General features: G+C 37.2%; 1 protein-coding gene across 1 annotated transcript in view; it reads left to right on the forward strand.

Moving 5' to 3' along the window:
• Nucleotides 1–25,117, forward strand: part of septin12 (septin 12) — a 72,944-nt gene that overhangs the window by 8,931 nt on the left and 38,896 nt on the right. Inside the window, exon 2 of the mRNA XM_048203163.1 lies at nucleotides 1,057–2,361. Coding sequence (XP_048059120.1) covers nucleotides 1,057–2,361 — 1,305 coding nt within the window. The remainder of the gene's footprint in view (nucleotides 1–1,056; nucleotides 2,362–25,117) is intronic.

Consider the following 25,117-nt stretch of genomic DNA (forward strand, 5'->3'; position numbering starts at 1 on the left):
AGCTTCTGAGAATGAGGAGATTATACAGTGTCACTACAATTTACATGCTCCAGGTGTAGACTTACCATTCAGCCCCACAAGAGACTGTTTCCACTATCTTCTTGTACCTAAAATTTCCTTAGGACATGCTTTTAATTGTGAACAAATGTCACTATGCTTTTAAAGTTGATATAGGGGTGACATGAAGATATTGACAATTTTTACTTCACAGTCATGTGGATTTTGATGCAGCTGGTCTATTGTTATGAATATTTGCAAAAAAACATGGCCTTAATCAGTATATTTTGTCTTGTTTTCTAGTAAAAAATCAAATATCATTTAAAGAATTACATTTACTTGAGAAGCAAAAATATACAAAAAAAAATGTTTTCAGAGACCATATCTTGAATATAGTGGTTTTGTTTGCTAATTTATCTAGACTCGATACGTTTATAATTATATTTTCTTTATACTACTGAATTATTGACTCTTATACTTTGTATGAAATAGTTAAATCAGATCATCAATGATCTTTGTGCGGTGTACAAATATTTTTGTCTACCTTTTCCTACCAGTCCCAATGTCTTAAAGACTTATGAAACATAACCTTGGTGCTAGAATAAAGCATATTTGTTCACAGTTGTTATGTCCCTCTCAAAGCAAGATTGCACAGACAGCAGTGTAATTATGGCTTGGCCCTTCAAAATCTGTCTGACTGGCATCCATTCAGTCAGAGCTCCAGGCTGCCCTCACCATGAAGTGTATCCTTTTAAGGTTTTAGTGCCTCTTTAAATCAAAAACAGGAAATGACTGTCCTAGCAGATTTATGATTTCTATCATGAACAAAGTCCAAAACTTTGATGTACTGTATTATCAGTATTTTCACAAATTCAGAAATGTGTTACCTGAAAAATTATAGCCTAGTGTTTTTTTTAAATGAAATGTGCCCTTTGGTTGTTAGGTATAAATTAACTTACCTCATTTTATTATGTTATGTCTTTTATTATTCATTGAGCCTTCAAGAGTGTCTTCTAACATTGAAAATTAATCAAATTTGTGTCCTTTTTCCTTATACAGCTTTGAAGAGGTCCTTTGATATTGATGATGTGAATGAGATCCCCACATTCTCCCCCACATCTTCTGTCACATCTCCCATCAGCCCAAGTGCAATCCTCAACAAGACAAATGAAGTGAGGAGTCCAGGGAACCAGGTGTCTCCTCCTTACCGCTCCAGGATTAGTATCAGCTGCAGTCCTGCCCAAAGCCCTGTTATGAGAAACAGGATGATGTCCAGTCTCTCCTTCAACCGAGGGATAATGGAAAAGCCCACTATCAATGCCAACTCCGGGATCAACCGAGCTGCCTCTTTTCAAAACAGATTCAACCCTAATGGCTTCATTTCATCTTCAGGTCCAGGAAGTGACAACGACAGTCTCCATAGCTCCTCTTCCAGTCTGGAGTACCAGGCCTCTTCTAAACTCTGCTCCTACACAAGCCCTCCTCAAAGTCCTGTTGGTGTTGGGGAATTCAAAGCCCAACGTTTAGGCAGCCCTGCCCTGAAGAAGTTCTCCTCCCATGGGAACATGTTCCATTCAGAACTGGAGGGTCCTCTGGTCATCCCAACTGAATCCATGGGTATTAGCCATGGCTCAATGCCATCTCTGGACCTCCAGATGGAGACTGCAGGAATGAGACGAGTGATTTCTCCTGGATCACGATTCACCAATACAAGTCCACAGTGGAGCACAAGTCCCAATAATATACAGAACAGCAGTACCTTTGCAAGGGACTCCTCTCTTAACAACCAGTCTCCCAGACCTAAAGATCCAGTGCGCCTCAACAAGTTCCCTCTTGACCTTGACAACCTGGTCTTCAAGTCTCAGATGGAATCTCCAGGAGCACCCAAACCACCTCCAAGATTCCACATGTTATCCAACAGTCCCATCGTCTTGGCAAGTCCCTCTGAATCCATCAGCAGCCTAGACAGCACCGACCTACCCCTGGCCCACAACAACAACATCATCGAAAAGAGAGAGCCCATCACTCCTCCTGGAGCTATCCCAGTACCCAACATCAGCGAATCTCCTGTGCTGCTGTCTCCAGCCCAGACTCCTCAGTTCAATGTAGTCTCTAAGCCCCAAGTGGTCCAGGTGGCCCCTGCCCCACCTTCCCCATCAGGAGAGATGGAGATCAGCAATGATATCGATCAGGATGACATCCATGCCAAAGAGAGCGTGGGTTCCATATTACAGCGGATCGCCTCTTTCTCCAGAGTGGAGACTAAGGTGCCAGTGTCTGATCCGAGTCTGGTCATCCCCCTGAGTAATGGCATCAAGAAAGACTCCCCAGCAGTACAACACAAGGAGCTCAAGAGATCTGAAGGTGAGATGTAGTGCTCTTAATATTTCAGTTCAGGGTCTGAATAGCTAATAATTGGGTTGTTAAAGTTCACTGGAAGAACTTGTTCAGTGCCACTGGTGGTTATGCTACATGTCTATTGATTTAATGCACTTAAAATGGGAGGTATGCCATTTGCAAAGAATATATTTAGTTAAGTAAACAGAACTGTGTGGGTCTAAAGGCAGCACTTTATTTGAAGTGCTGCTGTCATCGCAGCTGTCTTTCCACACCTTACTGACATACTGTAGAAAAAAGGGTGATGGGAGAGAAGAAAAAGACACAAAAAGGAGGAATTCCTGGCATATCAACAAATAGCTGAATGCAAACGGTGATAACAGTTCAGGGGAGCCTGTCATCACTGCCTACCCAGTAAAGTGATCCCTGGCAGACGTTGCTAAGTTGAACAGTGCCAGAGGCTACAGAATCAGACCCTTATACAGTTAAATTTCTCAGGTGTGTCAATCTCTGCTACAGTGATCTCACCCAATCCATACACGCCTACCTTACTTGCCATTGGGATTAGTGCAATCCAGACAGGGCTTGGAGTCTTGGCACCATAATTATGTTCTTATGTATGGCTTTACATAGCAATTGACAATAATGAATTCAGAACTGAGGCTTAGTAATATCAAAGACATCAGGGTGGAAAGCATATATAATTCATAGTCAACAGCATGTTTGTCACGCATTGACCCATTTTTGGTGTTTAAATATCTATTGAATCAGGACATTACTCTTTAGAGTACATGTGCCTTTACAATGATTATTTAGCAGATAAAGAGCAATAAAAAGCTAATCATCATTGGAGTGCTAGTATGTTAATTCAGATTCAGCCCTTATATTTTGAAAAACAAAATGCCAGGTTACAAGAGTTGATTAATAGTTGTTAGTAGTTAATTTATAATAGTAATGATAAGTAATGATAAGGATGGGGTTCACTGTAAACCCGAATAAGTTGGGTTAACTCAAAAAATTTGAGGTAATCAGTTGCATCAAATTTTGAGTTATTCCTAATTTTAAGTAAGCAGAACTTTCAAGTGGAGTTTGTAGTACTCATGCATGTTAATTGCTCCTAACTTGAAGTACCAAGTTGGCTAACTCATACATTTTGATAGCAATTAACATAAAAGATTTTGTTTTTTTTTTACTTCAAGTTCTTGCAAATCAAAGAGTTATTTACTTCACTGTAAACCCTAAGAAAATTAAAAAAATGCCAACTTGCTTATTTGCTAACATGTTAACAATAGCATGGTATAGCATTTACTGAATGAGTACAGCAACTTAAAACATGTAACTTACCTGCTCTCAAACCAAGCAGCATGCACCACTTGTCGCCATGATAGTATCTCTCCAAAAACCCACATTAACAGAAACGCTTCTAAATTAGCATAACAAAACATTAATCACTACTAAATCTCTCTTACCATTAATCTTACACACACACCAAAAAAAAAACATTATATAACCCTTAATTTTAGCATTTACTCTCCCTTTTGAGTGCCATGGGCAAAACATGCTAGGAAATAGAAATCCCAGCCCAGTTTCAGTTAAACTTAAGTTAGTCTAAATTAAAAGAAATGAGTTCATACAACTCAAAACAATGAAACGGTTCAGTTTACTTGAAATATGTCAGTGCTGTGAACTCAAAAGAAAAAGAAAGTTCTAATAACAGTTAATTTAACTGAACTAATTTGTTCAACTTAAGTTTGTCCTACTCAAACCAATTAAGTATTTTGAGCATTAGGGTTTACAGGTATCTAAATGTTGGTCGCTAGTGAGGTAATTGGTGTGCAAAGCAATAAAATGGTGACGTGTGCATGTTGGATTCACATAAATGGCAATATGTTTGATATTACTATGGTGTACCACAAACTCTAATGCATTTTGACATATTTCGGACAAAAATACATATTGGGAAAGCTGTGGGTTTGATTTATTCCGACCAGAAATAAGTTGGGGATTTTTCATCTCCACATGTTGTATATTTGCCTCCTCCTGTTGTTTTTCCCTTCGTCTTCATTTCCTGGGGTCATGTTGCAGAGAGGAGAGGGGTGGATTTCCTGACCTGAGAAAACGGAGAGCATTGAACTGGAGGGAATCAGTGGGCGCCTACAACTGTGTTTGACCTCATAGATCCTACTTGTATAGCTTATCTAGCAGTGCTTGTTGTGCATCTCACGAGTAAGCTAACATCAGGGTGGGCGTCTTGACATCTGCACAGATCCCAGGCAGCCAACCCCCACGCTGAAACATCTCTGAAACATAAACATGACTTCATTTACTAAGTGATTTATAATTTCCAATGTTAGTAAGTGTGGCAAAGTGGGTGCCGCCCCAGGCTTTGTACCTCAGGCTGAAATGTGTTATTTGCTGTTTGTCAGATGGTTGAGCTGTAAAGGCTGCGCTGATGGGTTTGGATGAAACCGACTTCCCAATGGCTGCATCAGTGAAAGTCTGGGATGTGGGTGCTGTTTATGTCATGCTATCTGCTTCAGGCAGTGTTTTTCAGCGGTTCTGTGGTGTCTTGTTTTCTTTTCATTTTTTCCCTCAAAATATCTGGGCGCAGTGCGTACGGATGTAGCCCTTTGACAAAGCCAATGGGAAATACCCACCCATGTTTTCATCATGTTCCATGTGCATTATGACTTGTTTTACTTTTTGAAATGGGGGTATATTTAGGCATCACGTCATCCACCCATCATTGAGCTATATGTAGGCCCTTTGCACTGTTTCCTGTGATAACAAGGAAAGAGATCATTCACTGTTGAGGCCAAACACATGACATGCTCCCAACTGCGTTTATAGCTGTCCTTTTGGGACTGCTGGGTTTCCCAGTTAATTTATGCTGTCAGTAAAGACGCTAATGTTAATGCCATAAGCTATCCTATAGGGTTATTATGATGACTTGAAGTATATTTTGAGTTTTTTTTTTTTACTAAATCTCTTGTAAGCTGCTTTCAGATTTGGATACTATGAGTATGTACTACATTTGATAAAGAACCTGTTTCTCAACTGTTTAAAAAAGTATGTCTATGTGAATACTGAAAGTATGTGTTGTGTATCATACGTAGGCTTGCCACAGTAATACCTGTTATACCTGGACGATACCAGTGTGAAATTATCGGGTAAAAGTAGGAAACATTATGAATAAAACTTACATAATAATAACATTTATTATTATTAAAGAGTGACATCTGTTCAACGTGTTGGGTTTTGTTGTACAACATGTAATTAATTTTTTGTTTTACTATAAATTACATTCAAAGTTTAAACCATCATGTTATTGTGTATGCAGTTTTGCAATGAAAATTACCCCAGTAACACCAGCCAGTAGTAACAACGGTTGACATTGTTGAAAGTGGATTGGAATAGTGGCTAACATGCTACATACTACATTATCATAGTAAAGTGTTCATCAGATACTTCAGAGGAGGTAGTAAGTCTAATATTATGCTAGTGTGTTATTCCAAATTCATATCTCAACCTTGTTTTTATTTGTGGAATACAGATGCTATAGAATAAGTTCTTAATATTTTTGAAATTAGGATATATTTAGGCATCACGTCACCCACTCATCTTCTATTGGCCAACTAAATGGATATCCCTGCCCCCAAACACGGATTACTGGTTGAGACAGTGTTACTATACTGGGCTGGTCGGTTCTCTCAAACAAACAGAGCAATGTTTTGATAGAACAGCACCAAAAAGAATTGCAAAGGTTTTAATGAACATTCCTCCCATCTTCTTTTGGTCGTCCAAAAATATAGCCCATCCCCAAACTCGCATCATTAGTTGAGCCAGTGTGTTACTATCCTGGGCTGGTTGGAATTCTCAAACTAATAGAGCAATGTTTTATTAGCACAGCACCAGAAAGAACTGCAAAAATGACAGGTTTTTATGAATATTCCCCTCATGTTCTATTGGCCGCAAACTTGCATCATTGGTTGAGCCAGAGTTGCTATGCTGGGCTGGTCAGATTTTTTTTTTTTTTTTTACCAGCCTACATATTGCTTACTTATAGTCTATACATCAAGCTGGAATAAAAGAGGCATTTCAGTGTCAAAAAATACACATTGCACCTTTAATTTTAAATTTTTTGAAGTGCTTTTTTTGTAGTAAGCTACCTATGACTAAAAACCGTTTGTTCATATCTTGATGAGGGAGACACTTCTTGTTCCTCACATGTATTGAAATCTAATGTTAAAATATAGACATGTATAGAAGGTCTTGAAAAATCAGTCATCATCTTACAACTGGCTGTAAACATTAAAAATGTGATTCTGATGCATGTTGGCTGCTTAAATTATTGTTTTGCTATCACTCCCTTCTGCTCTAAGAGTTTGTTAGTAAAAAAAAAAAAAAAAAAAAAAAAAAAAACATGACAACAAAAACAGCCAAAGGGCCATCCTCTGCTCTCTTCCTCTAACCGAGAGAGAGAGTGAAATCAACTTTGAAGCTGCTCATAAATACAGCAAGACCACCACAGCTACTTATGTGGTAAAATAAAGCATGTCTGCAGTCTGCTGATGTACTGATGAGTTGCGTTTCTTTTCATCACGATGACCTTAGAAGTTCTTCACATATTCATAGTGTAAAATTCCATTAAACTTGCTATTTCTTCATTTCAAAATGTCAAAGTGCTGCTTTCTGCGTTTTTACAGTATTGAAATCCAGTCGAAATGAAAAAGATTTTTTCCCAAGGCTCCCTCTTTTTGCTCCCCCCAGCTCTTAGGTCTTGGCTTCATGTCTCCACTTGTCTGATGAAGGCTGAAAGCTCTTTGGTCCTTTTTACAGCACAATTTATTCTGGATCTAATGACAATGATTTAGGGAATAAATTCTTCCCAAGCAGATGTTTAAGGCCACCCTCCCATTATCCCCTCCAGCTTAGAGATAGAACAAGAGAACGCTTGGCTTTTTAGAAGTTTATCGCCTTTCTTTGAGTTAAACAGTTTAAGTTACTTTATCAATTTCTGTGTTTCTAAATAGACAGAAAGTTCAGAGAGCAGAAATGAAATGTTGTAGAGTCAGTCGAGTACAAGTTAATTTTTATGAATGTAGGAAATAATTTCTATATAGTGTTTGCTTGTTTGTTTCTTTTCTTTTTTTAAAGACTATTTATGGTCCATGCCTGGTGCCATTTTCAGTCATATCACATCTTCTTTTGTATTGAGAATGAAATGTGTTTCCTTAGCAGATAAGACAACATTAACAAGCAGCAGTATTCTTATCTTAGGCCCATAGAGGTGGGTCAGTAATGGGATTGACTTGCCTGTTTACCAGAATCTGGTGCTTTTCTCTCAGAAAGATTTGGATGTCTTCTCCTCATTTAGCATAATTTAGCTTGCTGTCATTGATGATTTATTACCTGTGCATGCTGTCTGAGGCATTGGAGAGATGAGCACTGATTATGGGTTTCGGTGGCATTTTGTGTGTGTGTGTGTGTGTGTGTGTGTGTGTGTGTGTGTTGCCATTCCATAACAACCCAGTATTTAGTCTAGAAGAGCTTTTACAAATTACCATAGCAACCTTCAGGTGCTCTGTAATGTTTATTTCACGTGTTAAGGTAGTGCCTTTGAGTACAGTTAAACATGATAGCGCTCATTTCCATGAGAGGAAAACATGGCCCTCTGGGTCACATTTGACCTCATCTAATCCTCTGAGCAAGCAATGTCAATGTTGATAACTGAAGGACAACCTTTTAAATCTAATTTTTGGCCACGCATTCATCAGCTACATTTTAAAAAGGATAAAGATTAAGGAAAATTCACATTTTAGGGAGAAATTGGTTCAGATATCAGGTCTTCCTGTTTAAGTCATGAAGATTAAACTCATCCATGTTCAACTTTCTTCACAGAATAAGCATTTCGCGTAAAACTCCAGAGATTTCAATTGCACGTCTTTCAAAAAGTTCTGCAGACCCCCTGCCCCTTACAAGGGTGCTTATATTTGGGCTAATTTCATAATTCTTTGAGCTGCTTTATGCTTTACTATATTATTAATTGTGTAATGCTCTCAGTTCTAGGGATGCACCAATATTATGGCTGATATTGATACTCTGATAATTGTTTTCATGTTATAGTCAGTTTGTCTTAGTAAAGTAAAAAACTAAAATCAATGATTGTAAATGCTAGAAGTTCATTTAGGCATCACAACATTTTGAAAAATAAATATTCATGTTGCTATAGATTACATGTAACACTGTTATTAAATTATTGGTGTTTTTAAAGATCAGTTTTAAAGATGAAATATATACAATTTTTTGTTCATTGACTACTATTAGTATGCCATGGGTTTATCTCCCTCAAAAGTGTAAACACTGAGCACCCTTAGGCACCATCTAAACCATCTAGGACCCGCTGTCCTGCAAAGTGTATTTCCAACCTGGTAATAAAATATGACAAAATCTCAGAGTTAAACTGTGTCAGAAAACATTAATCTTAATTACTGTATGTCAGATTATAACACTTAAGCAAAACATGGTCAGGTCAAAGTGTCTGAATAATTTTTGGTCCCAAATTTTATAATATAATATAATATAATATAATATAATATAATATAATATAATATAATATAATATAATATAATATAATTAAAAATATTAATGATTCTGAAGCTGAAAATACAAAATTGTTTTAGATGAGTATGTTTGCATTCTGTCACTGACTAGATATATTTAAAATAATGTAGGCCACTTTTTACTGGTAACATTTGGCATAATCAGGACCCACAAATATTCCCCCATTGTATTATTATACATTATATTTAACATTATATATATAGTAGTAGTAGTAGTAGTAATGATACTAACACTGTTAACTTGGATTTTCTATACACAACACATATTGTCACTATCAACAATACGATATTGTTTCATTTTTGTATTGCGATATATTGTGACACGTATGTGTACGTATATGAAATTAACACTGTTATTTAGTAAGGATGCATTAAATTGAAAATGACACTCAAGACATTTTATGCTAGTTCATTTTATAACTGCTTTCTTGTCAAAATTCAGGAATCTGATTGTGTTGAATAAATGACATCATGATGAATCACAGGATTGCCCTCCATTCTTGTTTTAGAATAAGCTTGATAGTCTTGATGTGAATGAGTTCAGATCAGCTGCCCAGGGGGCTTCATGACTGATAAGAGAAATGAGAGTGTTTGGGGGAAAAAAATAGGTAATTGGATGGGATTAATTAATTCTTAGTGGAAAAATATTTCCACCCTGAGGGAAGTATGCACACATCATGGGTTCAGATGTTCAGTTGTGATGGCAGTCTGTGCGGGGAGCTAGCCTTGTTGAGTTCAACACAATACACCCATAACAACACAGGACAGGTTTTATTAACCTGATATTGTGGATGCAAAGGTTCTCTGGGAGTTTTTTACACTTTAGACAGGGGGATCTTTGTTAAATCTGGCCCGCTTCCTAAACAAATAATGCCACAAGTGCTTAAGTGTGACATTAGTTATACTGACATGGTAGTCTAGCTGTGTAGAATTGTGGTTTCAGTATTCATGAATAATTTGAATGAGGTCTCAGTGGAGCAGAAACGAACATGTTTCATGTAGTTTATGTGGATAATCCAGTTTTTGTACCAAAGATTATCTTTTCACTAACAAGTAAACTTTCTTTTTGACAGTGTGATCCAATGCAGCTGGTAACTTGATATCTGTTTGCATATGATATGATATATGTTGTCCATTAATAACGAGCGGTATATTGTCTCGAACAGCCAATCTGCTAATGGGCTGTGCACACAGCTCATTCCAAACATGTGACAGGGAGTGAGCACATCATTCAGGTCCTTGGACAGAATCGCTGATTTAGAAAGTGCCAGCAGTAATGCATGGCAGCTGGTTTGGGGCGTTTTCGATCTATCTGTGTTTTTCCTCTGGCGAACAGGCACGGTGAAGGGGCATGAGAAGGGGGGCTCAGCTTAGAGTTTATGATTTAGCATGAGGGAAAAACCTGTTTCTGCTGAGAACTTACCTCTGAGACTTCTGCAGACAAAGATATACTTAGTCAAGGAATATCAACAATCTGACAGCTAGTGTCCAATATATTTTCCTGGGATTCATAGATAAATTGTAATTGTTTTAAAAGTATTTAATTTATATGAGGTTGCACACCTTGATAGTGTTGCATAAGACTGTTAACTCTTTACCTGCCAGGAATTTTTTTTATATATATATTTTTTTTTTTAAATATAAAGTTGCCAGCCACTGCCAGCATTTTTGATCAATTTCCACAAAACTTTCTTGGCCCCCAGAATATTTTGTTGTATGAATTATATACATGCAATATATCAAAAAAAAAAAAAAGAACAGAGCCTCTGCTTTAAATTTTAATAATTTTATTATAGCTTAATGTATTCATTTTGATCAACACTTGAATGTAAGTTTAATAAAAAAAAAGCAACATTTTGAATAAAAGGCTGAGAAAATCACATTTTTGTCAAAGACTGCGTCCGGGTCGGATTCAGAACAATGATCAAAACATAGATGGAGCAGATCACTTCCATCAACACCCCAAAAGTTTCACAGTCTTATACCTTGTCCTGGGTCAACATTGCATTTGCTAACGTTATGCAGTTTTGATTTATATGCTGTTTAATGTTTGAGGATCGCGTTAGGTTACATGTGCCTAAGCGATGCTTATATCGCTTATTTCCGCTGCTGCTTCACCTGTGTTTTGATCCGGGGATTATGTACTCTTTCAGAAGATGCTGCCTTCCGTATAACAGGGACTTTAAGCAACATCTGCTGATGGAACAGCAACGGCAGTAAATGGTTAACTGTTGTAGCTAAAGAATGCAAAAATCACTAAGCAACAGTAAAGAGGACGGCGTAGGGAATAATTTAATCATTTGACAAAATACAAAAAAAGGAAAATGATTTTAAAAAGCAAGAGAATGGTTGCTTTGGGCATTTAATGATATACAGAGACAATTACAATGCCACATACCATACACATAACATTAACTTTCTTAATCTGTCACGTAGTAACGACTACGGTAAATCGGCTGTTCTCGTGTAGTAGACGGTTACAGTAGAATGTCGCGAAGTAGCAGTTAGTTGCGCATGTGCTTAAACGTTCACTGATGCTCCAGAAGGAAACACGATGCAATAAGATCTGGGGGGTGAAAACTTTTGAACAGGATGAAAATGTCCACATTTTTCTTATTTTGTTGAAATTATTATTATTATTTTTTCATTTAGTACTGCCCATCGGAAGCAACAGAAGATACATGCATGTTTCCCAGAAGAAAAATTAAGTACAATTTACCTTGATCTTCAAATTCAAAAAGTTTTCACCCCCCGGCTCTTAATGCATCGTGTTTCCTTCTGGAGCATCAGTGAATGTTTGAACCTTTTTTAATAGTTGTGTTTGAGTCCCTCAGTTGTCCTCAGTATGAAAAGATGGATCTCAAAATCATACAGTCGGCTACTTAAAGTCCCTAACAATGAAAACATGGATTGCCGGAAATTTCCATCAATGGTAGGGAAGTGTTGTGTCGTAAATGACGGAAAATTCCATCAATATTCTGTCAATGGTGGGGAAAGAGTTAAATCGGCATTAAGCAGAAGAAGTTGCAATAGTCTTTTCTTCCCTATTGTGAAGTATATCCAAGTGAAATGGCTTCTGGAATGAGAAAAATGTAAAGCAGGATTTTATTTCATCCTTCAGAAATTGATTGGATCATTGGAAGTTGGGTGTTGCTTACTAACTGGAGGCAGCTCTGAATGCCAGTTTGCAGTTTAATTTAACCCTATTCTCTGCCGAGACATGCGTGAAGAGAACAAACACTGTTATGATGAATGTTTTTGATTAAAGATTATGAGGGCATATGAATTTTACATTTTATTCTACTTGAACCCATGGAAACTTTCTTAAAAACATAAAAAACAAGGACTTTTAAAGTGTTTTAAACACATTTTTAGAAACCATATGATGATGACATTTCTTTTTGGGTGAACTATCCCTTTAAGCAAGCCAGCTTTATGTAAATAAATGTAACATTTCACATTTAATATGGGCGAGTCACTGCATGTTATACAGCAGAATTTTACAAAGGATGCTCCTGACAAACTTTAGCCAGAATGTTTTCATCTTACTGTTATTAAATATTCTCAACATATTTATTTTTTTTAGAATCATGGAATTTTTTAATTAAGGTGTCAGTTCAAAGGTTCATTGAATCAATCTGTCAACAGAAGTGCAACTTAATCCCCTTATTTGTTAGACCAAGATGTTGCTCCATTCCAAATATTTCTTTGATCATCCAAGTCTGAATATCAGAGCAGTTGCTCCACAGGGTGGCTGCTCTGAGATACAGTACCTCCAGAGGTTCGATAGGGGGCCATTTGAAACTGTCATGCTGGCATGAGCGGAAATAGCATTTTAGGGTTTTGCTGTCTGTCATGTTGGGTGTCAAGGATATAATCACAGCCCAGTGACTGTAATCAGAGTGCGGCTGGAGCGTCTCTACTGTTACGGTAACCGCTCCACCGCGTCATAACATGTCGCACCTTCATTCTACAGATGTGACTCACCGGTCCTCGCTCGTGCCTTCGATAATCTACTGTTTGTTATGCTTGGTGAAGCTTTCTATATTTAATCTGTGAAATATGTGCTCTTGGAGGAACTGATCTCACATCGCAAAGACTTTGTTATGCAGGGAGTCCATTGTTTTGACAGCTTCTCTGCCCACATTAGGCCGACTTTGATCTGAAAAGGCCATTCGCATGTGCTATTGATTGATCTTTCTCTTGGGCCTGAGTTTCCAATTCTCTTAAAGAGCTGTGGGAAATAGATGGGTCAAACAACAAACCTACAGGTACTCCGGTTTCAAGAGAGAGAAAAATCTCACTCTTTATTCATCTTGAATCCCAAACCCCCCTTTTAAACTAAAGGACCTCAGATTGGCACTTTCAACAGGGGGGCTTTTGCGTGATTGGCGGTTTGGTGTTTTTTCATAATTTCCATACCCTTTGTGAAGAAGGTTATCTTGACAGTTGCAAAAAGAAAGTCAAGTTTAGAGTTGATAGATGAAACTGAGAGCCAATTATTTCTGTTAGTGTAAAAGTCTAAACAAATGGCAGTCGCAGACCGAGGGTTAGACTCTGAGAGCAGATTGTTTATTCTCCTGATCTGAAATGAAAGACTTTTTTTTTTTTTTAACTGTTATCTTTTAAGCCGTTTGACATTCTCTCTGGGTTTGTATCAGCCTTCAAGGCACCATATCTTAATAAACAGGAAACAGTAAACTCTGAAGTGCTCTTTCTCACTAATTCTTTACAGTGACTCATGGGTAATGAGGGGTGTTATGTGCTCTTTTTGACAGTTGCAACCATGAGTCTCTCCCCTAAATATATGCCCTGATGTGCAAAAACAGCTCAAAACATTATAACATCATATTGCCTGAAGCATTAACTGATAATAATAGTTCTTTAAAAAGAAAAGATGGGAAAGAGACACTCACTTATAAAATCCTTGGAGGCAAATTCACTAAATGGTTGCACCACTTTTGCATGCTGTATTCTTATAGGAGAACCACCTGCAACCTGACCAGGTGCTTACTGACATATCATTAGATAAGTTCAGCAATAGCCAATCAAATGACTTTGTGGTGTGCATCTATAGGAATTATTGTGGTAAATATGTTTCATTTGTAGAGACTTGGAGAAAAAAAAAACGTCACTATCAGGATTTTTAGTGAATTTCCCTTTTTCAGTGAGTGAGCGGGAGCTTTCCATGAATTCAAGCTGTTATATCACATTACAGGAAAGCTTTAACACATACTTCACCAGTTCCCACATAGCTCCAGCTGTCTCAATACACACAATCTTATTGTGCGAATTGAACAAGATTTCCTGGGGGCAACAGGAATCTGAAGTCACATCACAGAGGAGGTTTTATATGCCTTTTGTGGTAAACAACTGTCTCTTTGTCCAAATGGCTCTCTGTTTGTTTGAAGCTGATGCCATCCCAGCACCTGATATGTCTGTAAGTGCCAGATGATGCTAATATTTGGAATCTGTAGATGGACAGTACAGTCATTCATAACCAGCTACCACATTTCATGGATAAACATAGAGAGTTTCTTATCATAGCCATAGTGTAGATGGGTAGGGAAGCTCCCAAACTAATCTTATTAACTCCAAGCATCTGTTTTCCTCTCTTTGAAAGGATGATAGTGTCTTTGGGAGGAGAGCAGCATCAGCTGTGCATAATGGGAGGTTGCTTGTTTTTGTGTTTATCCTTTCCGACAGGACGGGGAACTACTCGCGAGGAAGGAAATGCCAGATCCGTGCGCTGAAACTAAAGTTGTGTATTTCCCTCTTTTGAAAGGCGTAATAAACTCAACCAAGTGTGTAAACATGAAAGATAAGCCCTTGCAAGATATACTTATGCTTGCCTTTGAAATCCATCCAGTTACCATAAAAAATGTGTAGCTGTTGCACTGTCCCTTGGAATGGGAATCATTCAGGAGCAATTCTGATTCTTCCTAATGATTCTGATTCTGTTTAAGAAATATTTTGAAAACGGAAAGAAAAAAACTTAAATATTAAGAGCCTTCAGAACAACATAACACTATATATGTTCTTGGGAATCTGGATTCACTGGCTGCGCTGTATGTTTGTAATTCTCAAAGAACTGGCTTGTAAGAATCATTCACTCAAGACTAAGAATTTGCTGGTTGTGCTGTGTGTTTGTGATTCACTAAATAAACTAAGAATCATTCACTCAGGAATCAGACTTTACTGGTGGTCATGCAGTATGTTTGTGATATTACTAAAAAGAACCAGCTTATAAAAACCATTAGCTCGGGATTCAGATTTCACTGGTTGTGCAGTATGTTTTTGATTTTCTGAAAATAACTGATTTGAGTCATTTAATCAAGAATCGAGCGTTACTAGTCACGTTGTGTATTTCGTACTGAATAGCAATGGTGGGAAAACTGTGGTAAAGTAGAGAACCAGTGTTGGGGAAAGTTACTTTTAAAAGTAATGTATTGCAATATTACGTTACTCCCTAAAAAAGTAACTAATTGCATTACTTAGTTACTTTTTATGGAAAGTAATGTGTTACATTACTTTTGCGTTACTTTTTCTCATCTGGGCTGGGCTGTTTGTTTGTTTTTATAACAACAAAAAAGTTCTGTTTTTGGCAAATGTAAAGGCCCTTTCACACCAAATGTAAAATGAATAAGCCTCAGGCTGAAGGAAATGCAAATCCATGCCTGTACAGTAGAGGGCGCAGTTCTAACAAACAAGAGATATGTCAGTCTATAAATGGGAAAACAAAGTAACTTGTTTGAAAAAAAAAAATATCTCAGAAATTTTGTTGTAAATTTAAAAGTAATGCGTTACTTTACTAGTTACTTAAAAAGTAATCTGATTACTAGGGATATGCGATACCTTGTTAAATAATGCGATATTCGATATGCGATACGATATTGCTTTAAGTGTGTGAAATCAATTGAAATTATATTTAAAAATATTTAAAAACTAAAATAATATGTCCAATATATATGTTTCACATTTTTTCTGGGAAAAGAAAGCATCTCTACAACTTCTGAAAGTGAACAGCTGTTTTTTAGCATTACATAAAAAGTAATTTTACAAATCTGACAATGTAATTTTACCATCAATGTAAACAAACAAAACAATTTAATGCCAATATTTAAATACCAAAAACTCTTTGCTCAACTTGGAAATATATAGTTATTTTAAGCTACATCAAAAACATCCAGGTAAACAAAAATACCTGATTTTAATTTATCTTTGTTATTACAAATAAGAACTACAAAGAATAGGACAAATACAATAAAACAAAGATACAAGTGAAATAAACATTGCTTTAAGTTTTTCAGGTAGGCCTACATTAGATATATTTAACAGTAGCATTCAAGTAGAAACAAGACAGAAACGGATTAATCAAAGGTAAAACTAAAACACTGCATAGCCTTCAAATTAATTAAATATACACTGATTCATAATAAAGCTCTTTTTCTTCAGATAGCAGCAGGTTTACTGTATTAGGCTGTTGTCCCTTTAAGACCTAATGCACGGATCCTATTGACACGCATCAGAATTCTTTCCCAAATGATAACGTTCATGTTAAGACATAACCGACTGTTTACATGAATACTTGTCAAGACTGGCATTTCGACATAACTGTAATTGACCATTCGAGTGCTAAAGCGAACTGAAAGGATCACACGCTGTCAGAGAGGCGACCTCAAGTTGCTGTTTTCCACAACTTATTGAGCTTAATAACTCTTTTTAATGTCACGTAAGTAACAGTCGCTTGCTCAGTCTATTCTCTGCTATATGCATCAACCTAAAACTTTGATTTTTCGCACGTTTTGAAGTAGCCTATTAAAATCATTCAAATATCGCATGCAGTTGTGAGATGTAATTTGCTATATTCCGGTAATTTTGATATGTCGTGCAGCCCTACTGATTGCGTAGCTCACGTTACTTGTAATGCCTTACCCTCAACATTGAATAGAGCCATAGGTCATGAAATTTAGCTTGGATCCCAAACCTATCAGTCCCTCACCTCATGCATAGTCAAACTTTCAAAATCAATTCGAAAAGTAAATGTTACACGCAGTGTTTGCCACCTCCAATAAGAATCATTCACACCCGTGTGATCACTCCTGACCCTGGACCAGATGAGCTCCAATCATCTAAGACAGCTTTATTGAAAGGGACTGAACCCGACGTGCTAAACATGTTTTGTGGGTGTAAATGATTTCTAATTAGATGAGCACTCAATTACAACGATTGCTCTCTCAGAGTAAGTTAAGCAAATTGATGAGGCTAATGCTCATTTCACAGAGAGATTAATTGAGGCTACGCTGAGTCTTCACCCTTCTGTCTGGAGATAAGGACCACAGACACCCTGCTGAAGCCAGGAGGACATGGAATAATGGTGGTTGGGCACCACAAAGAAAGAGGTTCCTTGAGTCTTTTGAGTCCAGGGTGGTTTGATAAGATATGAATGGAGCCTTTGTTGATAATTGGGTGTTGTTCTCTTCTGTCCTGTGGACAGAAAGTGATGAGACCGGGGGAAAGTTGGGAGAGCGTAGTGGATATCTTTACTAAGAAAGGGAGAGATAGACATAGAGCATCTGGTGGTGAGATCCTGTTATTGTTAGTGCAAAGGAAAGCCCCAGCTTCACAGGGCCTTGACCAGTTACTCTCCACAGCCAGCAGAATGGAAACGGAATAAGGATGAGGCTGTTTTGAGCTCTTTGAGGGGACAAATCGACTCCAAGCAGGAAACCGCTACAATGGGATTGATGCCCTCGGATGTATTATAAATGTCAGTCATTATTAGCATAATTGCATACAATCAGTATTATTATTGTTTTTTAATTGTTAAAAAAATGATCAGAACAAATGTTTGACCTCCTTTTTTAATGACAGGAAGAGGAATCTACTGAATTGCAATTCAGTAAAAGTTCAACAATCAATTCAGAATGCATTATGGGAAATTAAGTATTGTTCTACCCTGTTAGACCCACAATACCTTTCAAAAGTTTGGGGTCAGTAAAGTTTAGTATGATTTTAAGATAAAAAAATTAAAAGTAAAACTAAAGCATTTATAATTGTGCAAAATATTTATTTTTCAAATAAAAGCTGTTCTTTTGGGGGAATGCATTGTGGTGTCCATAAAAATATTGAACAGCAAAACTGTTTTCAACATTCATAACAATAAGAAATGTTACTTAAATACCAATATTGGAAATGCTTCTGAAGGATCATACATGTCACTGAAGACTGGAGTAATGATGCTGAAAAATTAAGAATAAATTACATTTTAAAATGTATTAAAATTAAATATTTTTGATGAAATGAAGGATGCCTTGGTTCAATTCAATTCACATTTATTTATATAGCGCTTTTCGCAATACATATCGTTTCAGAGCAGCTTACAGAAAATGCATGTTTCTACGTTCATAAGAGGCTTACCAACCTCAAACTTTTGAACGCCAGTGTATAAACGTTTAAATTTCACAGCTTTTTACACTTTTTTTTTTTTTTTTCTTTAAAGCAGAATTGAATTCTGTTTTCATCACTGAATCATTATTTTCCTGTTTTTCACTGTAAATCTGCTTTAAAACAATCTATATTGTGTAAAGCGCTATATAAGTAAAGGTGACAGCATTTTTCAAAACCTTTGAATTTGGTTAATTTGTCTTGACACAGTTTTGTATATATAGTTAAAGGTGGGGTAAGTAGTTTTTCAAAAACACTGTTTGGAAGTTAGTCGGACCGACACCAACAACAATTGTGTAGCCAATCAGCATTAGGGAGCGTATGATGGTCGAGGAGAGAGAATGAGCAAGAGGGAGATTTAAAGAAAGACTGCAGAAAGAGAGATGAGACACAATAAGAGCTCAAAAGAATATCACTGGAATGAAGGTTTAAGACTGGGCAATGGCTGTAGCACCCGTATAAATATTAGAAAAGCTTTCCAGCGCTGGAGAGAGCTAAGTGGGAAGGCCTGAAAACAGATGCAGAGGCTGCTTTGATTCCGCTTCACATGTGAGTAACACTGGGTTTGAGTGGCATTGATTGTCTGGAGCTGCTGTGCTGTTTGCAACTAACAACGAATTCTTGTTTGTATTTACTCTTGTGTACTGTATGTTCATTTTTTTGTGCTTCCTTGTCATTCGTTCATCATTTTCGCTTTATTTTTTTGTGAAGCATTTTGTTGCACGTCAGCTGTCATAAACAGACATCCACTCTCGCATTGCATGTGTAACAGAGGCCAGCTAGTGACAGTTGCGCAGGTAAACCACTGCACACTGACGGCAGCTAGAGAATGCGGTGTTTAGCATCGTTGATAGTGCATTCGCAGGTCGAGACTGACTTGGAGCAGGGTGGTTAGGATTGGAGGGTGAGTTTTGGAGGCGGAGCAATGAAGAGAGGGGTGGTTTTGTTTGGGATGATTTCAGATATGAACAATGTCCAACAGTGCTTTTGAAAAACTACGTACCCCACCTTTAAAATTTAGTTCAGCATAGTTTTTAGCTTCTTTCCATTTTAATTGTACTTTTAAATTTAAATTGCAATTCTGCATTCTGTTTGTTACCTCTGTTTAAATTCAGAATTTGAATTGAAATTTAAAAGGGTTTCTCAATTAAATTATGAATGACGCATCCCTTCCACCATTTTGACTACATACAGCAAAAGATCCTTTGGGTGAAAACCTCTTAAAAGAACCATTTTTAGTGAAAATAATAACTAATAATACCATTTTAAGAACCTTTTGTGCAATAAAAAGGTTTAATGGATCTTAAAGGTTCTTCTTGGAACCATAGATGCCAAATTACTAACCTTCATTTTTAAGAGGGTAGAGAAGGTAGAAAAACACCCAGGGCCCCCTAACCAGGTACTAGCCACACCTAGTGCCTACAGCTTCAATAGCTGGACTCTGATCCCAGGAGAATTTCAGCCATTTTTCTGGCTGTCTTGTTGACTCAGTGCTGTAGCGTGCAGCTGTGATGGAGTAATTAACCGTGTGCAACAGACATGTTATTAGAAGCAGAGTTTGGATAAGATTTTCCTGCAGGATACCTGATACGGTGTCTGGTCTGGAAGCAGTACTCTGTGTAAAGGCCAGGACCATCAGTATTCCCACAGTATGGTTTAGCGCCTGTAGGCATGGCAATTTGTCTCAGCTCCACCAACAAACAAACCCAGGGGAAACGGTGCAAGGCTGGACTTGTAATAGTGGCAAGACTGATACAAAAGAACCAGAGTTATGGCTTGTGGAAAGACAGCGGCTTTATGTAATGACTTTTCTAGCTGACCTGGAAGGCAAGGCAAGCGCTTGTGCTCAAACACGCATTAACATACATGAACTCCCCCTTTCCGCCACACACACACACGGGTGTACATGCAGACTTTTGACACAAGCACACACAGACTCGCTGATATGTTCACTTTGGGAACATGATGCTGCCTGCTCATCGCGTTTCCCTGTGGTCTTTCCAATCAGTTGCGTAAAGAACAGGAAATATAGGTCAGACAGCAGATGTGCTCTCAACTACAGGACAAATCACACCCTCTTTTCAACGTGTCAGGATCAAACAGCGTAGCCGGGGGTGCCAAAATTCTGCTTTCTAAAAGTCTCTAACCTTTCTAGAGGAGAGGAAATGTGGGAGACGGATACCGCTGTGCTCCGTGGTGGTGTATTGTGGGGTCCGGGATGTACGTGTAGAAATGTATGTGAGTGAGCTTACATGTATATGTTTGGAGGTGTGTGTGTGTGTGTGTGCGTGTGTGTGTGTATGTATGTATATTTTATGTATATATATATATATATAGCATGTAAGGGTCAGTGACGAATAAGGATGTCTGGGAAGATGACTTTTTTAAAATAAAGTCTTGAAATGTAATCTTGTGTACATGTTGGTTTTATGGATTTTTAATAGTATTTTTACAATTTTCTACAAACTCTAATTTTTATATGATGGGTATTCAACCCGACATTTTTAATGAAATATTTTCCTTGCATCTGAAAACAGTTATTTTCAAAAATGTATTTCAAAGTAAAAAAAAAAAAAGAAATTGAGTCATGCACAGCATAAAATCATAGTCTTTATTATACACTACTGTTCAAACATTTGAGGTTGTATGATTTTTTTAATATATATTTTTGAAAGCTCTTATGTAATTTATTCCTGTGTTGGCAAAGCTGAATTTTCAGCATCATTACTCCAGTCTTCAGTGTCAGTGGCCAAGAAACATTTGTTATGATTATCCAAGTTGAAAACAGTTTTTCTTTTTGGAAACTGAAACATATTATCAGGATTCTTGGATGAATAGAAAGGTCATAAGAACACCATTTATTAAGAATAGAAATTTTTGATCAATTTCAGAGAAACTTTTGATCAATTTAATGTGAATTTGCTGAATATAAGTATTAATTTATCTGTCCCCCAGGAAAAACAAATCAGAAAAAAATCTTACTGACCCCAAACTTCTGAATTTATTATTAGGGGTTCAAGCACGAAGTGCTGAAACCCTATTGTAATTGCCCAGATTTTTATTATTTTTCTGGTGCCGTAAAACTGATCGTGCAGCCCAAACCGTAAGTGCTAGAGACTTGAAACTTTGTCAGATGATAGTACAAAAATCGAGGAGAGGTTGACAAAGTATGACCCAAATCGGCCAATAGGTGGCGCTACAGCGATCAAAAGTAGAAAATCGCCAATAACTCCTAAACCATTTGTCCTAGAATCAAGCCAATTTACTAAAATGGCTATAACTCCAGAACGAAATGACATATTTGCACCAAACTTGGTACGTATATGTATGGGCTCAATTTTTGGTCACGATAAAAAAATCGAGTCGACTGGACACTAGGTGGCGCTATAACTTGAAAAAAACATAAAAACGGCTGTAACTAAGCAACCGTCGTTCCAAATGACTTGAAATTTGGCATGCAGTGTCTTGGTCCAAGATAGTCTATGAGGACATTGGCGTATCTCAAAAAACATGGCCGCCATCGGCCAATGAAGTTTGAGCACCTATTAGACAAGGTTAACAGAGGCCAATCGGAACGAAACTCGATGGGCATGTTCGTCTCATGGACCTAGAGGTCTGTAAGAATTTTGAAAGAAATCGGCCACAAGTTGGCGCTAACAAGTTTTGTGCCTCAGTAATCACGTGGTGTTTCATAAAACCACATAATATGCATATCATTTGATCGATCTACTCATGCTGAACAACTTTGCCTCTAGAACCAATGCTGTCAATCAAATCGTTCATTAATTATTCGCAAATATATGAAAAACCTACTTTTGCGAACTAGTCCTAGGCTTTTCGCCCGATCAGAACGAAACTAGTGTAGGACAATTCTATGGACTCTCTTGATAAATAATTATTATTATTATTTGGGTCGCTATAACTGGGTCATTTAGAAAATGGGCGTGGCTAAATATACCCAAAAGCCTATAAAACCTAAACAAAAACTCAGAACTTCACAAAAATAGGTGAACACATGCAGCATATGACTCTAAAGAAGCATGCCAATTTTCGTGTAAATTGGACAATAGGTGGCGCTATAATTGTGAAAAAACTTTAAAAAACATATGTTTCTAATGGTTTTAGATGAAAATATATATAACTTTGGATGTGTCTGACTTATTTTCATGGGAGACTTTTTACTCCTGAATCCTTGCCGAGTCCAACGATACCAAACATGTTAGGTTTCGCCTTATGGTTTGTGCTACGTTGTGATTTAGCGCTTAAAAAACTTTTGTGAATATCTTCGAAACCGTTAGTCCGATCGAGACGAAACCAGCGTAGAAAACACGCAACCTAAGTTGGTTTACTATATGTTGTAGCCCAAATGTCAAAATTTTGATAGGAAGTGGCAAAAAAATCCAATCAAAGTCTTTCATGGGTCATTTTTTATGCTCTCTTATATATAAGTGTCTATAACTTCAAAATGAAATGAGATATTTTCACCAAATTTGGCACACATATGTATGGACACATTCTGAGGACACCCCGCAAAAATGGTGGGAATCAGGCAATAGATGGCGCTGTAACTGTCCAAAAACCTTTATAAACCATGTTTTTCCTTGCTAAATTGCCTGAATTGGCTGTAAATTGTCTTTTCTGTTTATGATCTAAATGTTTACATGCTTGCTAAATAAAATATAATACCTTTGTATGTGCTTAAAGGCCTTAAATGCTTGAACCCGGGTAAATGCTGCTTGCAGCTTTAATTATTATTATTATTTCAATTTTAGCTTTTCATTGAGACTTATACTCCCTAAACAGTTACACCACCTAGCCATTATAAATAAATAATATCACTAATCATTTTCTGTATGAGCTGCATATTAATTATATTTTTACATCTCTATATCGTGGTGAACAAAAAGGTGAGAAGGAGCACCACAACGGGGATACATTTATTTATATATATATATAAAAGCATCCCTGAGCAGTAAAAGTATCAGTCTGACATACTACTGAAATATCTGTGATATACTCTCTCTCTCTCTCTCTCTCTCTCTCTCTCTCTCTCTCTCTCTCTCTCTCTCTCATTCCAGTCATGCTCTTACAACAGCAACGCAATCTCATTCTCTTATGACATATTCAGTGAGATTGACCTACATCGCTTTGGATAGTAACTGCAGCTTTAAAGAGAAAATGGATAGTTTGATGGATGGATTGTAATTTTTCCTTTTCATCTGCTGCAATTCTGGCATACAGGTTCTCCCTTCATGAAACTGCAGTGCCTGCCTTTGTTTGATCCAGCAGTTATCTGATCAACCACTAGGGGGTAGCAGCATTCTCATGTCAGATTACCCCAACTGATTGAAATCCTTTATTCTAAAAGATTCATTTACTCACTCGAGTGAAAACATGCTTTCTCACATTCTTTTAGAGTGATGCTAATACGTTTTCAAAAAGCTGTAATCAGCTCTTCACGCACGCCGATTTGAGAGTGTGCTCTTTTTTGCAGGAATTTATACGGCATACTAAAAGATGCTGATTTGTTCTTATTTCACTTTATACAAGACTCTGATCGCACAAAAACAATAATTAAGAGTCAATTATTCCCGAGTGCCTGGAGCAGAAAAGAGAGAGAGCATGATTTTTATCGGGCCATGAGCGCATGTTCTACATACAAACTCAGTTGGAGCAAACAGGAGTTCTCATTCTCGTTGGTGTTAAGCACCATGTTGGTCGAATCTCCTTTGATCCCATATAGATGCCCGATCTCTAGTGACCCCTACGCAAACCCCACTCCACATCATAGGATAAGGGTGGGATTGTGAAATGCTGATCTGGCAAGGCAGCTCATCTGGAATGCTGTTCCCTTCTTCTATTTTCCTCTGCAAATTAGTGGGTTAACTTACACATTAGCACAGATTAAGGGTACAAATGAGACCTTGTGTCACTAATGGGGGGTCAAAAGAGGGGAAAGGGTGGAAAGGAAAGGGCGATCACCTTAGGGTACTAGGGAACTGTGGCTCTGTTCTTTCTAGCTTATCTGAGTATATTTTGGTTGGTGCATATGACTGATTGCTTATTTGACATTATCTCTGATGTGATGTGGCGGGATGCATACTATTTATATTATATTATATTATATTATATTATATTATATTATATTATATTATATTATATTATATTAATATATATTTGATTTGTGTATTCATTTATTGTATTATTCATTTTTTTATCTTTTATAATTTTTTAGGTGTTTAAAGGATTAGTTCACTTTTCAAATGAAAATTAGCCCAAGCTTTACTCACCCTCAAGCCATCGTAAGTGTATATGACTTTCTTCTTTCTGATGAACACAATCGGAGAAATATTAATAAATATCCTGACGCATCCGAGCTTTATAATGGCAGTGAGTGGGATCAACAAGTATGAGCTGAAGAAAGTGCATGCATCCACATCCATCCATCAAATGTACTCCACATCCAGGGGGTTAATAAAGGCCTTCTGAAGCGAAGCAATGCGTTTGATCCCACTCACTGCCATTATAAAGCTCGGATGCGTCAGGATATTTATTAATATAACTCTGATTGTGTTCATCAGAAAGAAGAAAGTCATATATACCTAGGATGGCTTGAGGGTGAGTAAAGCTTGGGCTAATTTTCATTTGAAAGTGAACTAATCCTTTAATGGTAATTTATGTTTAATAATATTTTTATTATTTTTACAATTTTG

The sequence above is a fragment of the Megalobrama amblycephala genome, linkage group LG1 (assembly GCF_018812025.1).
Source record: "Megalobrama amblycephala isolate DHTTF-2021 linkage group LG1, ASM1881202v1, whole genome shotgun sequence".
Taxonomy (NCBI): domain Eukaryota; kingdom Metazoa; phylum Chordata; class Actinopteri; order Cypriniformes; family Xenocyprididae; genus Megalobrama; species Megalobrama amblycephala.